This window comes from Sminthopsis crassicaudata, chromosome 2 (genome assembly GCF_048593235.1).
Source record: "Sminthopsis crassicaudata isolate SCR6 chromosome 2, ASM4859323v1, whole genome shotgun sequence".
Taxonomy (NCBI): Eukaryota; Metazoa; Chordata; class Mammalia; order Dasyuromorphia; family Dasyuridae; genus Sminthopsis; species Sminthopsis crassicaudata.
In genome coordinates, this window is record NC_133618.1 from 262040831 (window position 1) to 262060134 (window position 19304).

Consider the following 19304-nt stretch of genomic DNA (forward strand, 5'->3'; position numbering starts at 1 on the left):
TTTTTTATCTCTTTATTTTATTCATATAGATATTTAGAGATATAAAATTTCCCCTAAGAACTAATTTGGCTGCATCCCATAGGTTTTGGTATGTTGTCTCATTATTGTTATTTTCTTAGATGAAATTATGGATTGTTTCTGTGATTTTTTGTTTGTTTGTTTGTTTGTTTGACCCGTTCATTCTTTTGAATTAAATTATTTAATTTCCAATTGGTTTTTAGTCTATCTTTCCCTGGCCTTTTGTTGAATATAATTTTTATTGCATCATGGTCTGAAAAGGAAGTATTTACTCTGTTTGCCTTTCTGCATTTGATTGTGAGGTTTTTATGCTCTAATAAATGTCAATTTTTGTAGATTTAGGTGTATGTAGGTATAGGTGTCATGTACTGCTGAAGAAAAGGTATATTTCTTTCTATCCTTGTTCAGTTTTCTCTAGAAATTTATTATATTTAGGTTTTCTAGTATTACATTAACCTCCCTAGTTTCTTTCTTGTTTATTTTGTGGTTAAATTTGCTGATTCTGAGGGAGAAAAGTTGAGGTCTCCCACTAATTTAATTTAGCTGTCTATTTCTTCCTGTAACTAGGCTGAAATGTTTAAATGGATACCAGTATATATAATAAAGTCCATAAGTAAATTCAGGTGCTGAGGTAGAGAATAAGATTGAATGAAGAAGAAAAATAGCTGATCCCATACACCAGTAATTAAAAGCAACCAGGGTCTGGAGGAGATAATATAGGTTTACAGAGAGAAGGAAAAGAAGTAGTTGAGATGGCTTCACTAGATTAGAGCAGGGTTTCTTTAAATTTTTTCACTGGCAACCCAAAAAATTTTTACATGATTCCAGGACATAAGATATAAAATAGATATATAAATCAAACATTTATTGATAATCATAATTCTGCAACTCCCATATTTAGTTTCAAGACCCATTATGGGCTCAGAATCCACAATTTTAAAACCTGGGGGAGGAGGGGTTTAGAGAAGGAAGGTGCCAGGGAAACAAGGTCTTGGATTGGTTAGGGGTAGAGGAGAAGCTGGTCCTAGAAAGTCCTAGAAAGAGGCCTAAGATAAAGGACAATTTGTTAAGAAAAGAGAGGCATCTAAGCTGCACAGTGGTTAGAGCACCAGCCCTGAAGTCCTCAGTTCAAATGTGACACTTAATAGTTCCTAGCTGTGACTTAACCCCAATTACCTTGCAAAAAAACAAACAATAGAATGGGGTTCCAGAGGGAAGAACAGAGTAAGTGCCTGAGTTTGAGTTCCTGGGGTGCTAGAAATAGAGAATTTAGAGAAGATTAATTCTCTTTGGGCCATATTGAATTTGTAATACTATTAGGAAATACAAGTGGAGATACCTACTTATCTTTTAGTCTAACCCAAAAAGATTTCATGTTCTCTAGATAAAAGTCGATGTTGTTTTAAAAAGCAATAGAAAACAAGATGATAATTATACAGTCCTATATTATTGTAGGCTCTCTGAAAACCTCACAACTCTTCTTTTTTATTTGGTTCATTTACTTATTGAGCAGCTATTAACATTGAAATTTTAGTTGTAGACAAATGTCTCATTTATAGAAAGAAAGGTTTTCAAGTGCAGTTTACAATTTTAACAGTACAGTGTGAACATAGCTTAAAATAGTTCAGAACATACTTATATAGAACAGCCCTTGGAGGAAGCTGATTTAAAAAAAAAATTTTTTTAAGTCTCAAGATTAAAAAAAATTAAGATGAGAGTCTTTATCATGCTTAAAATCACAAGACTCCTAAGGTTTTAGCCTTGTAAAAAAAATTAATGGATATCAAAATGCCATAGGATTGATTAGTCATATAATAATAGAGTCATATAATAATAGATTTGGAGCTGGAAGGGATCTTAGATCATCTAATTCAACCCTACTACCTCATTGAAGAAAAAGAAATCCAGAGACCCAGTGACTTGCCCCATTGTCAAAAAGGTAACCAGGCTGGGATTTGAACCCAATCCTTTGAACTGTCAGAATAAATTCTTGCTTATCTAATTCTTCTTAGCTTTTAGCCTAAAATTATGGTAATCAAGTCATGGTGTGTATATATATATATATATATTTATTTATTTCCCTGCAGACTTTAGTAATTTTTTGTAAGAATATAATGATTTTAACTTTGGTCCAAAGAAACATTGCATATGAAGGTGGAAAGCCTAGATTCGCATCCCGCTTCTGATAATTACTGATTTTATGACCTTTGACAACACTCAATAGCATTGAATCTATTTCCTTATCTTTAAAATAGCTTAATAAATATTGCTTGTCTCACAAGGTTATAAGAAAAAATTTAATAAATTATAAATTGTATGTTATAAACCATTTCCTAAAACAATCAACAAATTATGGAACTATGAAAATTCCTATCATTATTGTCTTCTTTATTTATAATTAGTTTGTGTCTCAAATTTTTAAAAAGTATTTTTAATGTTTTTCATGTCTGATCTGAGGTAATAGTAATTTGCAAAATGTCCTTTTCCTCCATGCTGTGTAAACACATAACACCTTCATTTCATCTTGACTTTAGAAATGCGAATTTGAAGCCACCAAAACTTTTGCCAGACTTATTTGGTTACACGCATTGTCAAGGGAATAGAGGCATTCTGAAGAAACATAAGGGGAATAATGGTTTATTTCTGCAGAGTTTTAATAAAATTAGATTTGTGATAAGGAATATAAAAAGCACTCTGGTTATCATGTTTCCAAAGAGTATTCATGTGATAGATTGGACAAAGTATGCACAAATACTTTAAAAAGTGTACAATTTTGTATGAGATAAGGTTGCCTGTGATTCCTTAGCTACCATTTTCTTGAGTCAAGTCACAAGGCCAAAGGGAAGATTGCCCAGATAAATTAGTTTGAGTCATCTTTCTTACTTGTGTGGGCAATATTCTTTGCTAATTCAGACACACCTCTTTTCATTCTCAGTCATCTTTTATTTTTCCTCATCTGGCTTGTTGAGGCAACTTTGGATAGCTGTGATGTTATCCTAGTTCTCTCCTTTCTATTGTTTTTTTTTGCCTCCCTACTGCTTCTATTTCTTTATCTTGTTCCCACCTTGTTTGTTTCCCCCAAGCACTTGGCTAGTTGACTAAAACTCTTAATGTAAATATCCAATATTTCTGTTAATTTATTTTTTATAGCAAGCTCCCATGAGTTGTATATAAATCTACTTGGTAAGTTGTTTAATTTGTTACAATTCAAAATAATTGGTTTTGATGACATGACATGAATGGAGGAAGGACATTGAGGTTTTTTTTGGTGGTGGTTGTTTTATTGATGTGAATATATGAAAATAATTAGTGTTCAAGTACTGTAGCGAGCTATCGTCTCCAGAAGCTGCTGGATCGCTCTCTGGGAAGAGATCTGCTGTGTCTACTCAAATCTCTCAGACAGATTCTTCTTCCTGTAACGAACCGTTGTCTCCAGGCAGTTACTGTTAACTCTTGTCCAAAGAAGTGACTTCCCTTCCTGCAGAGAGCCCCGTCAAGCCTGATGCAATTCAGAGTCTTCTTTCTATCTCTGGGAGTCCTCTCTTTTATTCTCCCAGAGAATGGGCGTGGGATAATGCAAGGGCTTCTGGGAAGAACCACCTCAGCCAATGAGCCTGCTCCTTCCATCAAGTCAACCTGAGTTCTCACCTTGTAATTGTCCAACCTGAATTCTCACCTTGTCACTATCCAGACAACCTGAGTTCTCACCTAGTAATCCTAACAAAGTACAAGTTGCTTTCTCTCCTATCATGTAAGAGTTAATTTTCTTGAGTTGTGGATGTTTTGATCTAGAAATATGCCCAAGACTTTGGAAAAGTAGACTAAAAGTTTAGAAAATAAATTATACTTTGATAAGAATGTTAAAAGTTCCAAAAGGATGGGTAACTCCCCAAAACAAAATTCTAATATTTTGCAGTCAAGTTATCCCAAGGAGAATGTAGCTATACAGAAAAAGGTAGATTCTATAAAGTACAAATCATTGTCTGTTATGCTTAATCTTTACCAAAATTATGGAATAAATGATAATTTAGCAAATAGTTTATGACCCCTTAGAAAGGGATATGATGAACACTAAGATTTGCCAAACTAACTTAGTTTCACTTTTTGGCAATGATATTTGACTGGCAGATCAGGAAAACACTGTAGATATACAATATCTCAATTTTACCAAGATACTTTGCTTAGTTTGTCATACTAGCTTTGTAGAAAAAGTGTAGATATTGTCTGCCCAGTAATGAACTTAGGTGGATTTACAGATAAGCATGAAATGTTGACTATTAGGCCTATGTAAGGATACCTTGAGCAACTGTATAAGTCACTCCAATATGAGAATTTGTCCAATTAGAGAGACAAGAAAAAGCAGTTTATAATCCTTTTTATACCTGGTATTTGGCCAATACAGGCTTTTTGGAGCTTTAAGTCCTCATGTTTCCTTCTACTTCTTTGACTTTTGAGGAAATGAAAATCCCTCAATGCAAGAAACTAGAGATCAAGTGTCTAAGATTGGTGTTTTAAATATACTCAAAGAGGTCTGAGGTGAAATAATTTTTCAGATGTATGCTGATGATGGATGTTCTTAACTCGGTCTTTATCATGAAAATGCAAGATACATTTATGTAGAGAATGATTAGTAGCTTGTGCTGTAGATTGTGAAGATCCTGAAAAATGAGACATTACTACTACTACTACTACTACTACTACTACTACTACTACTATCACATTTTAGCAGCTACAATTGGACAATTAATGATTGGAGGATGCCGATGGTTTTGATTGGCCCTGTTTTCTCCAGCAAGATATTTGTCTAGTGAAAACCTAAAGATCAGAAAAAAAAAGCCATTCCTCCTTGAAAATTAAGTGTTCATTTATGCAGGAATGCTGTCCTAGAAGTCAACAAAATTTGGTTGAGTTTGAGTCTCAACTGTAAACACACACATATATACTGGCTAGCTGACTGTAGTCTGTTTATTTTATTTGAGTGCTCCAGGCTACTTCCAAGACTGAATTGCAGATTAGCTTTGAATCAAGCCCTTTGAAAAGATTTTTATTATGTAATTCTCCTATGCAAATAATCCATGGACTTTTTATTTGACTCTCTAGGCATAAGGGAATTAGATAAAATCTGTTTTCCTTATTAGTCAGCCAGGATGAATTATTCTGAGCATACAAGAGGGTTGCATGTTTATCATATGAGATATTTTAAATTTTATTTTTCAGAGTAAACTTACCTGAGAATAGAAAAAAATGGAAATTATGTTCTCAGTCACCCAGTTTAGTGTTATGTTTTTCTGGCTTTTATTTGCAATCACAATATTGGTTGTGACTATTAAATAGTGTCTATTATGACCCAAGAATGGCTTGATTTATGAAGGGTATGGGAGAATAGGAATGTAATAATCATTTTGAGAATTATGCGGCTTTAAATATGGAGTAATAAATGAGGAATAATTTATAGTCATTTTGACTAATATACATTCCCAATGTTGGACAAACCTGGTTATATCTGGGAATTACCTTAAAACTAAGCAGGAGAGAGTAAGATAAGCTAATTCAATAACATAATAGAAAGATGTTTTGGTATATATCAAAACAGAGCTATTAGATATTAACTGCACAATTTGGCATATAGTATATATACAGATTAATGCCCCTTCCATTTAAACCCAATGCCAAATCTGAATTTTCCCAAGCATGTTTAGTTTCAGGGCATATTCAGACCAGAAAAAATGAATTTCCAGATTCGTCCTTGTTTTCAACTCATAGTATTAATTATAATCAAATAATGGCATTCAGATTTTGGCGATATCAGTAATTATTGGGTAGGTGGTCACCTGCCATTGTTTAAGAGTATTCCTTTTTTAGAGCATCAGCCCTGAAGTCAGGAGAACCTGACTTCAAATCTGGCCTCAGACACTTTAACACTTAATATTTCCAAACTTGTGTGACACTGGGCAAGTCACTGAATCCCAATTGCCCAATTGCCTCACAAAAACCAAACCAAACCAAACATTAAAAAAGACTATTAATTGAAAAAGATTATAATAGGGCAGCTAGAGGGTGCAGTGGATAGAGTATCAGCCCTAAAGTCAGGAGGACGAGAGAGAGAGAGAGAGAGAGAGAGAGAGAGAGAGAGAGAGAGAGAGAGAGAGAGAGGGAGAGGGAGAGGGAGAGGGAGAGGGAGAGGGAGAGGGAGAGGGAGAGGGAGAGGGAGAGGGAGAGGGAGAGGGAGAGGGAGAGGGAGAGGGAGAGGGAGAGGGAGAGGGAGAGGGAGAGGGAGAGGGAGAGGGAGAGGGAGAGGGAGAGGGAGAGGGAGAGGGAGAGGGAGAGGGAGAGGGAGAGGGAGAGGGAGAGGGAGAGGGAGAGGGAGAGGGAGAGGGAGAGGGAGAGGGAGAGGGAGAGGGAGAGGGAGAGGGAGAGGGAGAGGGAGAGGGAGAGGGAGAGGGAGAGGGAGAGGGAGAGGGAGAGGGAGAGGGAGAGGGAGAGGGAGAGGGAGAGGGAGAGGGAGAGGGATGAGGGAGAGGGAGAAAAAAGAAAGAAAAGGAAAGGAACCACCTGCCAGCACCTAATCTTGGTGTGCTGTTCTCAGAGCTGAAGTGAGAGGGAAACCAAGGTGCCAACATAATTTTCCTCATATTTCTTCCCCTCCTCTCTGCCAAAAAGTCTTCCCTTAAAACAAAGAATTTTTTAAAAGAAGAAATTCATTAAACCTGATAAACACCTTCAAAAAATTGATATATGCATTGTTTTATATTTACAAATCTGACCTCTGCAAAGGAACAAAAGGAAGTATTCTTAAGAATGGAAAGAACAAAAAACCTACAAAACTGAGTGCTGTGTAATTATGAGGATCATTTAAATTTGGATTTGGAAAAGAGCTGAAAAAATGTATCCTTGTCACATCTTGATAGAGATCAGGGTTACAGATAATCAAACAGTCTGGTATACTAGTATATACTGGTAGAAAGAGGTAACAAATTGATCAGTTTTGCTGAAATATGTCTTTTTTATCTTTTCTTACAAAGGGTGGCTTCCTAATTAGAAAGGATATATTTGGAATAGAAAGTGATATGTCATGCAAATAAAATTGCCTTTTTAAAAAAACCTTAAAAATGACTCCGCCTTTGTTTTTCTGTTTGTGTATTTTTATTTATATTCTCTATGTTCTTTTGGTACTCCTCAGTTCACTCTGCAGTTTAAAATCACTAATAGCAATAGAAATACACATTAAAACATTTCTGAGGTTGTACATCATATTCATCAAGTTGTCAAAGATGACTAAAAGAGAAATGGCAGTTATTGGAGTGCCAGTGAAGTGAAGGCACACTACTAATACACTGTTGGGGTAATTGTAAATGTTGGGGACAGCCATTCTGAAAAACTATTTGGAATTGTATACAAGAAGCCTTTATTCTGTGCAGTCCCTTTGATCCAGGGACCAACTAGTAGGCATATACCACAAAGAGATGAAAGACAGAAGGAGGGGACTAATAAGTAGAAAAATATTGGTAGAAGATTTTTATGATGCTTAAAAAAAAAACCTCAAAACAAAGTGGTTTCTACTTATTAGGAATGGCTTAACAAACTGTGATATAGCATTAGAATATTATTTCACTGCAAGAATGACTAAGGGATAGGATTTAAAGAAACCTAGGAAAATTTATATGAACTGACACAGAATGAAATAAACAAAATCAAGTGCAATGACCAGTCATGACTTCAGAAGACATGATGAAGCAAGGATCTTTAAGCAAAAAGTTAATGAATTATAATCCTTTACATATGTGTATCAATATATATATATATCTATATGGAATAATAATTATAATAGATATAATGGGTATAGAATTGATGTGATTATATTTAGAGTAGCCTCCCCTCGATTCTTGGTCAGGGAACCAAAATGATGAGATTACAGTTCCTGGTGGTCAGGGAGTTAAATGATGAGGTTAGTGGCAGGTTGCTGTTCAGGGAACCAAATGAAGAAGTTTGGCTCCTCTAAGATTCGGCGCAGGGTAGGGAGTTGTGAGAACCCCCTTCTGGTGGCTCAGAGGTTCTTTGTAAAGGAGTTTATGAACCCAAAAACTTAGATTGGTAAAAGAGGTTTATTATGGAGATTGGAAAGTCAGCCTTTGCTATACCTGAAGAGAAAGACTGAATTCGTTAATGACAAATTCCGGACAGAGAGATATAAAGTCTTGTTAGGGAAATAAGTGAAGGAGGTAAAGAGAGGATAATGCTGAAAGAATATTATTTCATCAGGCAGAAGTTTCCTTGGCATAGCATAGTATGGCATGGTATGTTAGGTCTTCTTCAAAGAGTGAGTTTAAAATTGGCTCTTTTTATAATAGAAGCCTTATTTACTAGCTGAGTTTTTTGCTCTTGATGGGGGCTGGGTTTCAATTTGAGCTGGAATTGAATAGAAAATCTTAGAATTGAATGGGTGTCTGTCTCTTCAATTCAATAGGGTTGGGATTCTCCAGCTCAGGACTCAACTAGCCCCACTTAGATAACAGAATGAAGCTGTTTGTCCTGAGGCCAGAGGCCAGAATTCAAGGAGACTTTCTCCTTGAAGGAGTTTTAGAGAGTTTTGGGGCTCCCTTGTCAGAATGAGATACTTTCTCAGACAGGACTGGTGTAAATTTGTCTTGTTAGACTATATATTATTAAGCTTTTATGGTGTAGGGGAAGAGTTTGGAGAGTAGGAAATTAGTAATTGAGGCTTTTCATAAACAATAGAAGTTCATTTTTTCATATTCAACTCTTGTTTTTCTGTTTGTGGAAATGTCCATATTTGATGATGTTTCTTAATTTAAAAAATTTGAGGGAGTAAAGCATAGAATGTGGTTAGTTTTTGTCATCTCTGCTATTTTGCAAGGTGTGAAGTGAAACAATGAAATTTTTAACTATATACTTCTGAAACATGTTTTCATACATTCATTTGTACTGTGAAATTCTTGGGAAAGCTCTTTTTTTCATATCCTCCAACCTCTAGTGGAATGGTCTAGTGATTTTTATTTTTTAATTGAAACTCATTTTTCTTTTTTTTTTTTTTTTTTTAATAGAGAAAAATTATTACATTCAGACTTTTCATGACTTTGTTTTATTTTGTTAATGTATTTGGGGGGAAGTTTTTAACATTTGCTCATTTCCTTCTTTTCTTTTTGTCATTCATTTTTCCTTTTCTTTTTGATTGTTTGTTTTTCAGACCCGAGTCAGAACTCCATCACAGGGGAACACAGCCAGCTGCTAGGTACAGTATTGCTGAGAGGACCAACTTCTCTCTGTGGTCCTCCCCGACTATACTAACCTGGACATTTAAGATGTTGTGAATTGAGTTTCCTCACTAAAACTCTTTATTTCTTCCTTTCCTTTCTTACCATTTTCAACTTTTTTCCATCTTTCATAGCCATGATTTAGTAAGGGCTTTTGGAGATCATCCTGAACCCTGATAAGGCCCAGTTTGTCCATATTTAGAAAACCACTTTGTTAATGATCTTTTCCCAAAGTTTATAGTTAGATGATTGTGGGAATTAGAACCCCTTGGTTCCAGTATAATCCTTAAAGGAGTCTATTGTTGGTTATGCTAAATAGAATGGGGAGAAGACAAATACTGCATGATATCTTGAACTTCGCAACTCCCTTGCTGTGTGAATATTTGGTGGGTATTTTGTTATTGTTGTTTTGGTTATTTATATTTTAATGTTTCAAAGTGTTTTTATAAATAACATTATTTTAAGCAACTCTTTATATTTCCCATTCTCTTCCAAACAGGATGTGCTGGTAAATCAATTGTCTCATTCTTCCTTTGTATTTTAAGAATAGTGTCTAAAATTGGGGAAAATTTGCAGGATTTTTGGATAGTCAGAGAAAGGTGGGATGGGTACATAGAAAAAGTGGACAAAGTGGAAGAGATAGCTGATATATTCTTTACTTCTATAAAAGTCTCAGAATTTGATGTAAAAATTAAAAGACACTCGTGCTTTATTCCCTTTTCATTCAGGAAACATGTTGCTGAGTGAATGTATATACTTATGCAAATTGTTTTAAATATATCTATGGACTTTAGAAAGTTGGCACCATCTCCCTTCCTAGCACTGAATTAAGTCAAAACACCTGAGTTTTAATCCTGGCTCTGTTTATTAGTCATTTAACTGTAGTCTCTTTTCCCCTCAGAACTTTGGTTACCTGTCTTTGAATTGGGGATAATGCTATCTTCCCCCCTGCCTAGCTCACAGGATATTTTTAAGATCAAATGAAATAATAGATTGCAAGTGTTTTGAAAACTGTAAAATTCTACATAGAAGTATGGTGGTATCCCTAGAGCAATATTTCACAAATGGTATTCTTTTTAAAAATTTTAATTTTGGAAATGGTTTTGATGGGGTTTTAGTGGCAGTCAGAGTTGTGGGAATCCCCTTTTGGTTGGCGCAGATCCTTCATGAAAGAATTCATGAACCTGAAGAGTTTATTGTTGGATGAGAAGCCAGCTTTGCTAGAAAGACTGAATTCTTCAGTGGCAAAGTCCTGGCAGAGAAATAACAAAAGGTTTTTGCTGAGAAGAAAGTGTCTTCACAGCAAGCAGGGTTCTGGAGCTATGCCAAAGAGGTAAAGCATACTACTTTGGACATTCTGCAAAGAAATGAGAGAGCAGAAACCTATTTTATGAGCAGATCTTGGTGGAAAGCTAGGGCAGTTTGAGTTTATCAGACCAGGATTTTTCAATTGAAATTACTTTGAAGGCTTTTTTAGTCTGAATTTGAATGGAAATCCAGCTATCATTGGGGGTGATTTACCTTAGAAATGGCCCTGTCTGAGAAACACACTCTCTCATAGAGTTTCTAGAGTCTAGGAAGCCAGGAATCAAAAGGGACAGAATTTCAGAGTGTTAATTTTACAGTTTCACACACCCATCAGTTTCAGTTTTAAACAATCTTTTTTCTCTCACCTCTGCAAGTATCATTTGGGGGAGAGGGGGAAAGAAGAAGAAAACCAAAACTCTTAGTTCAAATACACATAACTAAGTAAAACAAATTTTGACATTGGACTTGCCCAAAAACGTGTCTGCTTTTGCATCTTGAGTCCATCACTTCTCTTTTAGGAGATAGGTAACATACATTATCATCACCCTTCTGAAACTGTAGTTGTCATTGCATTACATTTATTATATAAGTTGTTCTAATTCGGCTCACTTCATTCTCTACCAGTTTATAAAAATATTCCAGATTTTCCTGAAACTATCCCTTTTTTCCAGTTTTCTAAACAATCCATTTTTCATGATATAGGAATATTCCATTATATTCATATGCCATAATTTGTTCAGCTGTTCCCCGGTTGTTGAGCACTTTCTTAATTTGCAGCCCTTTGTCACTAATGAAAAAGCTGACATAAATATTTTTATAAACATGAGTCCTTGTGATGTTGCCAAGTAGTGGATATCTGAGTCAAAAAGTATATACATTTTAGTAATTTTTTGAGTATAATTCCAAATTGCTTTGCAGAATGACTGGACCAATCTAGAGGTTTGCCAACAGTTTATTAATGTGACTTTTTTTTTCCCCACAAAACCTCCCATATGTGCCATTTTCTTTTTTCATCAACTTTGCCAGTCTATTATGTGGAACCTCAGAGCTTGCTTTAATTTTCATTTAGTCATTTAAAGTATTTTTTCCATATGGTTATTGATAGCTTAGATTTTTTTCTTTGAAAACTAAACATTTAATCCATTGATCCTTTATCAAGTGGGAAATGATTCTCATAATGCTTGTCGTATATACATTTGGAACTTACCTTAGTATATGTATGAGCTTTTTTTCTAAACTCAGTATCTGACAAACTTTTTGCAGTTTTTCAAGAAATTTTTATCAGATGAGCCCCTAATCTAGGAGCTGAAGTCTTTGAGTTTATTGAACATTAGCTTTGATTTCTTCTATATGTTGCATATTTTATGCCTTTCATTGATGGATGATCTTTCAAATTTTTAACCTGTATTAAATTCTGATGATTTCTGTGTTTATAGTATTATATGAGATTCAGTGTTGATAAACTGACAAATTTTTTCCACTATTTTCCTTAAGATTTTTGTCCTTGACTTGACTACTTCCAACCCAGTAGAGTTGAGGAGTAGGTATAATGCCTTATTCACCACTGATACATGATATTAAGTCCAGTGCAAACAAACTGTAGGGGTGTGTGTTTTAGGAGTGTTTTCTGTTTCCTTAGTGCTGGCCAAACGTGATACTGCCTTTCTGTGAAAGAGTAACCTCAGACAATAATTGCTTTTAATTACCAATAACTGCATAAAACTCCTAACCATTTTGAGCAGTTAATCAATCTTCTGTTCCACTTTGAGTAAGTTGGGGTAGACTGTCCTCTCCCCTATCAATGATGTGATCTATGATGTGGGGTTTGTTACCAAGTGATAGCAGGCACCAAAAGTTGGGGTTCAGTCATGTGAAGAATTCACAATGGCCATTCTTTTTGACAAGAGGTAGATTTATTTATGGAAAATAAGTTACAGGCAAATGAAGGGATATAATAGTTACTGGGAAAGGCAAATATGAAATAGAGTAGGAGAGCATATGAAGGACAAGCACCCCATGAAATTGGGGGATGTCCTTAGCTGGCAGGCTACATCCTGAAAGGGACTCAGCAGCCCAAAAGAGTTAGTTAGCTGGAAGGAGGAAAAGGAGGGTTGGGAAGCTTAGTGGAGTTAGGGGAGATGCCATGTGGCATGGGAAAGAGGGGTAAGGAGAAAGAGAGTGCCCTAGTGGACTGACTCAAAGGAGGGCAGCAGCCCTGGGATGGCCCAGAAGTTTATGTTATAGGGAAAATTTAACCTCAGGGACATGACTGGGATTCCTGACAGGACATGGCAAGATGGGCTCAGGAGTTTGACATAATTTGGATTTCAGACTGGAAGACCTCCCCAGAGTGGGGGACCATAGAGTTGAACTGGTTTCTCACCTTGCCTCCTGCCTGCCTCCCTCAGGGATCAATTCCACTAACCACACAAAACATCATCATAATGACTCTCTAAGCTAGGACTAATGTGGTATGATTACTGTCTTCTTTCCCTTTTTTAAAGGTCTATGAGATCTAGAAGTAACAGTTGATAAAGATAAATCAATAATTATTATCCTTAAGCTTTTCATTTATCCTAGTGTTTTCTCCCTAAAGGAGCCTCAATAATTGGCAATACAAGTTTTGGTAACTATAATGGTACTGTTTCGGGGGGGGGGGGGTAATTTAATCCTTTTAGATGAAGAATTAGTGTATTTGTTAAACATTACATGTTGAATTGTATTTATAATAGTCCTTTTCATTCCTTTCATTTATTTTGACAGCAAAGTACAGTCTTTTCCCTGTAACTGTTGTTCTCCTGCTACTTACCAGGCCTCTTCCACAAGTCCCAGGGATAGGCTGAAAGAATACTCAAAAGATGGAAGAGTAAAGCTGCCAGCATGATCATATACAGAGCTGTGTAGCAAGCAGGGTGAGGTTTCAAAAGGAAAAGGAGGAACTTACAGTTTGAGGCTAACCTATGGTTAAGATCAGTTTAAGAAACATTTCCCAGCCAAGATCTATACCAAGATAGATAAAAATATTAGCTAAATGACTCAGAGCCAAGATGATTGCTGAGGATTGTGGAATAGGACTTTAGAAACATTTCTAAAATTCTTCCATTAGACAATGATCCCAATGATTTTTCCTATTTAATTTAATATGTAATCATGTCTTTTAAAACAGTTCAAACACTAGTTGGGTAAGAAAGGAAGATAAAATGGCAAAGTGGAGCTGCGATTTGGTTAGTTGTTTATTTTTTCCCTAAAGGTACAGACCATTTTCTGTTACCTTTCCAATAAGATATGTGGTTTTGGATGGGCTGCCAATCAAATTCTAGTTTACTAGAGTTAGGAGGAAGGCCCAAAGGCCATTCAGGTCAACCTTCTCAATTTATAGATGATTAACTGAGGCCCAGAAAAGGCACATGAATTGTTTAAGACAGTAAACAAGATTTGAACATAGGTCCTTTGACTTCAAATCCAGTGGTCTTTCTACTATGCCATACTACTTCTGTTTAATTCTTTGTCCGTCAGTGATCGAGTAATACTTTAGAAAAAAATTATAGAGACGTTTATATTTCATAAAGGGTACTTTCAGTTTTTCTTTAGATATGTGGTAGGAAATAAAGTTTGGATTCATTTGAAATCAGCCACATATTCATCAACTAAAGAGTATCGAGTCATTGCCTCAATTAAATTAATGGGAATGTGTTTTTTTAATTGGATAAAAGTAAAGGGAATGTGACTCTGCAATAATGTAAAATTGCTTACAATGAAACAAGAAGCCTTTGAAAAATTATATCAAAGAGAAAGCAATATATACATTGCATGTGTAATAGATTGCAAAATAAAAAAGATAAAATTGAAAATAGGAAATATGATGATTACTTGGGGAGGGGAAGAGCAGGTACTACTTCAAAATATAAGAGAAAAAAAATATGATAATTCAGAGTCCTTCTAGCTCTAGCTCTATCTATATTATATCTATCTGTATTTGTCAGTATAACTATGTATATGTGTATACACATATACCTATATTTATTTATGTATATCTATAGAGACACATACCCAGCTATAGATATAGATAGATACACACACACACAGAGGCATACCTTGGAGATACTGTGGCTTTGGTTCCAATAAAAGGGTTGCAATAAAGCAAATATTACAATAAAGTGAATCACAAACTTTTTGGTGTCCCCATGTATATAAAAGTTATGTCTATGCTATAATGTAGTTTATTAAGTATGTAACAGTATTGTGTCTGAAAATTTACATACCTTAATTTAAAACTATTTTATTATTAAAAAGTGATAACTATTATCTGATCCTTCAACAAATCATAATCTTTTTGTTGGTGGAAGATCTTGCTTCAGTGTTGATGGCTGTTGACTGATCAGGGTGGTTGCTGAAGGTTTTCTTAAAATTTTCTTAAAACAAAATAGTAATGCCACATTTGATTGATTCTTTCACTTGAACACTTTGAGGTTACTCTAGGGGTATTTATTGGCCTAATTTTAATATTGCTGTGTCTCAGAAAATACAGGGGTCTGTAAAGAGAGAGAGAGACAGAGACAGAGACAGAGGAATGATTTGTCAGTGGAGCAGTCAAGACACACAACATTCATCAAGTTCACCATCTTATTATTACAAATACCTAGGTACACACAAGCTTATGGAATAAATAGAGAAAAAAATTATATTCCAGTGATAGCCACTGGAGTTGATTGAATTGGAGAGTGATGGTCATTCCTATGAAAGTTGGAGCCCTTTTTGCAAAACTTATTGTCTGATGCTATTCTTCAATTGAAAAATATAAATTCCATTTTTACTTCCTATATCATAGCATAGTTGTAAGGAAATAAGTTGAAAACTATAAAAAATAATTATAGCTGACATTTATTATATAGGATAATAGATTTAGAGCTCTGAGAGACCTCAGAATCCAATTCCCTTGCTTAACAGGAGGAAATGGGTCCAGACAGAATAGGAGTGCAAGCATTATGACATCCTTAGTTTATGATAAGGAAAATGGAGGTGAGAAGTAACTTGCCCGTGGTCACGATATCAAAATTGCCATTTACCTTCAATTCTCCTATAAGTCAGTACTCTTTTTATTTCCCATAGATAAACATTTCATATATGAATAAATAAATTTTTATGTCCAAATACATTTAATAAATATATAAATATCACTGATGTAAATACTATCTCCATCCTTGTTTTTTAATAGTCAAAGGTTAAAAATATCCTCCTGATTCCACTGGGAAGCATTTTACTGAACACCTTCCCTACTGCTATCCCAAGTCTGCTTCAATTGCTTATGCTTCACTTGTTTGTCAGTCATATCATAGTAGAAGTGTGGTAGAAAATGTTTAACAACCGGCTTTCCAAAAAAAGGGGGGAAAATTATACATACAACACTCTTTTAACTTTAATCTGCATCATTAATATTTTCTCCATCATCAGAGTTTCTCTGGCTCGTCTCCAAGCCTGGTATGTTCTCCCTCCTCATCTCTGCCTACTGTGTATCAGGCACTATGCTAATCTCTGGCCATACAAAGAAAGACAAGCAGTAGTCCCTGCCCTCAAGAATCTTATAATCTAATGAGGTAGACAATAAGTAAACAACTAGGTACATACAAGCTTACAGGATAAATAGGGAGAAAAAATAAGGGAAGGATGACATTAGAATGAAGAGAAATTGGGAAAGACTTCCTGTGAGAAGTGGAATTCTTTTAAAAAGAAAAAAAAAAGGTGGTATTCCATTTGGGACTTGAAGGAAGCTAGGGAAGCCAGGAGATGGAGATGAGAAGGAAGAATATTCCAAGCATGGGAGACAGCCAGAGAAAATGCTCCAGACCAAGAGAGAGAGCTTCTTATTCATGAATAGCTGGGAGGCCAGTTTCAATAGTTCAAAGAGTATTGGGATGATATAAAGTATAAGATTAGAAAGGTAGGGGTTGAGCTAGGTTATGAGGAGCTTTGAGTGCCAACAAAGCATTTTATATGTGATTCTGGTGGTAATAGGGAGCCACTGGATATCTTGAGGAGGGAGGTGACATGATCAGACTTATGCTCTAGGAAAATCATTTTAGTGGCTACATAAAAAAATAGATTGTAGTGGGGAGAGAGTCAGGCAGACCCACTAGCAGGCTATCACAATAGTCTAGGCATGAGGTAATGAAAGCCATCACTAGAATGGCAGCAACATCAGAGAACAGGAGGAATATTCAAGAGATACTGCAAAAGTGAAATTGACAGATCTTGCCAATGTCTTGGTTATGTGGGTGAGAGAAAGTGAGGGGTCCAGAATGACTCCTGGATTACATATGAGACTGGAGGATGTTGGTGCTCTTGAAAATGATAGGGAAGTTTGGAAGGGGAAAAGAGTTCAAGAAGAAAAATGAGTTCTTTTGGGGGCATGTTGAATTTAAGATATCTCTTGGTATCCAATTTGAGATGTCTAAAAGGCATTGGGAGTTGTAAGACTAGAGGACAGCAGAAATGTTAGGGCCACATAATAGATTTTAGAATCTTCAGCATAGAGATAATAATTAAATCCATGGGAGCTGATGAGATCACCAAGGAAAGTAATACAGGCCTTAGCATAGAGCCTTGTGGAGTATGAACTAGATGAGTAATCAGCAAAGGAAATGAATGAGAGGGCAAACAGATAGAAAGAGAAGTAGAAGAGCAATATCTTTGAAACAGAGAGAATATCAAGGAAAAGAGAGAGTGATGGGCATTGTCAAAGGTTGTAAAAAGTTCAAGGAGTATGAGAGTTGAGAAAGAGCCATTGGATTTGGCACTTAGAACACTAGTAACTTTGGAGAGAACAGTTTCTGTAGAATGATGAGATCAGAAGTCAGCTTGAAAGGGGTTAAGAAGAGAGAGGAGAGGAAGTAAAGACAGATAACCTTTTCAAGTTTTGTCACAAAGGGAACAAGAGGTAGAGGATGATTGCAGGGATGGAAGGATAAAGGAGGATTTGTTGAAGATGTTGGAGACAGGTATGTTTGTAAGCAGTCAAAAAGATAGTAGACAGAGATTGAAAATAAGTGAGCATGGTGATTTAAAAAGAGGGCAGAATGTTAGAGGAAATGGGATGGAATGGGACAATGATATATATAGCCTAATGGAAGGGAAAGATTAAAGGGGAGATTGGTTTATGTGAGAAGTGTAGTGTATAAAGATTAAAGAATGGCAAAATTGAGGTGCTTAAACTTTATCCTGTAGGCACAATTTTTAGAAAGTTGTTGCACATTGGGGCTTAGTAATGGAAATAACTTTGAACAGAGCTGTTAGCCTAATACAAGGACTGATTTTCTCCCATAGCTCAGTGGCAAAATGTACATCATATTTTATTACCTAAGGAGGGAATAGTTTGGTTAAAGTTGGTGTCATTGATACAGAAGTATAAAGAGATTGACATTTAAACTGGGTATGTGAGAAAATCTTCTATTTCAGTGTGAAATAAAAAGAATATAGGAAGAAGCTCAAAGCAAATGGAAAGAGCCTGGACTTGATGTCAGGAAACATACTGTGTGACTATAGACAAATCCCTTTAAGGCTCAGTAGCATCCTCTGCAAAATTGGGGAAAAAGCTAATTATACCATCCAGAGCTATTTTAAGGATCAGGTGAAATTAATATTTGTATGGTGCATTGTTGTTGTGAACAAACTTGTAGGCCCCTTTGAAGACTAGTATGTGCTTTTCTGCATGGATTTGTTATGGAAAATTCTGGGGATATCACAGTTGTTGTTTATGGCTATATACATATATAAATATCTATATATTTTAAAGTAATTTGTTGTTAAGTAACTTATGTCTGAAACAACAGATTTTTACCCACTAGCAGTATTAATGGTAAAGTTGATTAAAAGTAGGATAGTGCCTCAGACAGCCCACTGTGGTAGTACAATAGATAGAATGCTAGGTCAGGAGTCAAGAAGATCTGAGTTCAAAACTGACCTTAGGTACTAACTAGCTATATGATCTTGGATAAGCCATTTAACTTCTGACTCACTTTCTTCAACTGTAAAATGGGAATAATAATAGCACCTACCTTGAAGGGTTGTTGTGAGGATCAAATGAGATTTTTATAAAAATACTTAGCACAGTACCTGGCATGTAGTAGGTATAATACTTAATCCCTTCCTTTACCTTCCCTTTAAGAATGGAGATAATAATTGAACTAAACAAACTCATAGGACTCTTGTGAAGAAAGCACATTGTAAACCTTAAAGTGTTATGTAAATGTGAGGTTTACTGGTGATAGTGACTGGATGATGGGGCTCTGAGGTTTCATTATCTGAGGGTCTTCCAAACAACTGCCTGAAGAATCATTGGAATAATTTATGTTCAATTCTTCCCGGCTTATTTTGTACTAGTAGTATTCAAGGAAAAATCCTATTTCCTAATTCTTGGCAACCTTAAATAAAAACTTGCTCGTCACTATTTCTTATTAGGAAATATGTTTTATATGTCACAGCAGATGCACTAATTTGTTGGCATTTGAATCCCACTGTGGCACTTGAATCCCACTAAGAAATTCATTGTTTTCCCCTCCCCCCCTTTTTTTTCCCTTTAAAACAGATGATGGGCATAAGAAAGCTCGAAATGCTTATCTCAACAACTCCAATTTTGAAGAGGGGGATGAATATTTTGACAGAAACCTGGCACTCTTTGAGGTAATAGTTCAGAGAAAACTAGAGATAGAA

General features: G+C 35.6%; 1 protein-coding gene across 4 annotated transcripts in view; it reads left to right on the plus strand.

Annotated features, from left to right (window-relative positions):
* SLC12A6 (solute carrier family 12 member 6) overlaps positions 1-19304 on the plus strand; it is a 98778-nt gene that overhangs the window by 45862 nt on the left and 33612 nt on the right. For 2 of the 4 annotated variants that reach the window (XM_074289169.1, XM_074289171.1), the window contains exons 2-3: positions 9224-9268; positions 19180-19274. In XM_074289169.1, coding sequence (XP_074145270.1) covers positions 9224-9268; positions 19180-19274 — 140 coding nt within the window. The remainder of the gene's footprint in view (positions 1-9223; positions 9269-19179; positions 19275-19304) is intronic. The other 2 variants (XM_074289170.1, XM_074289172.1) reach the window with 2 other exon arrangements.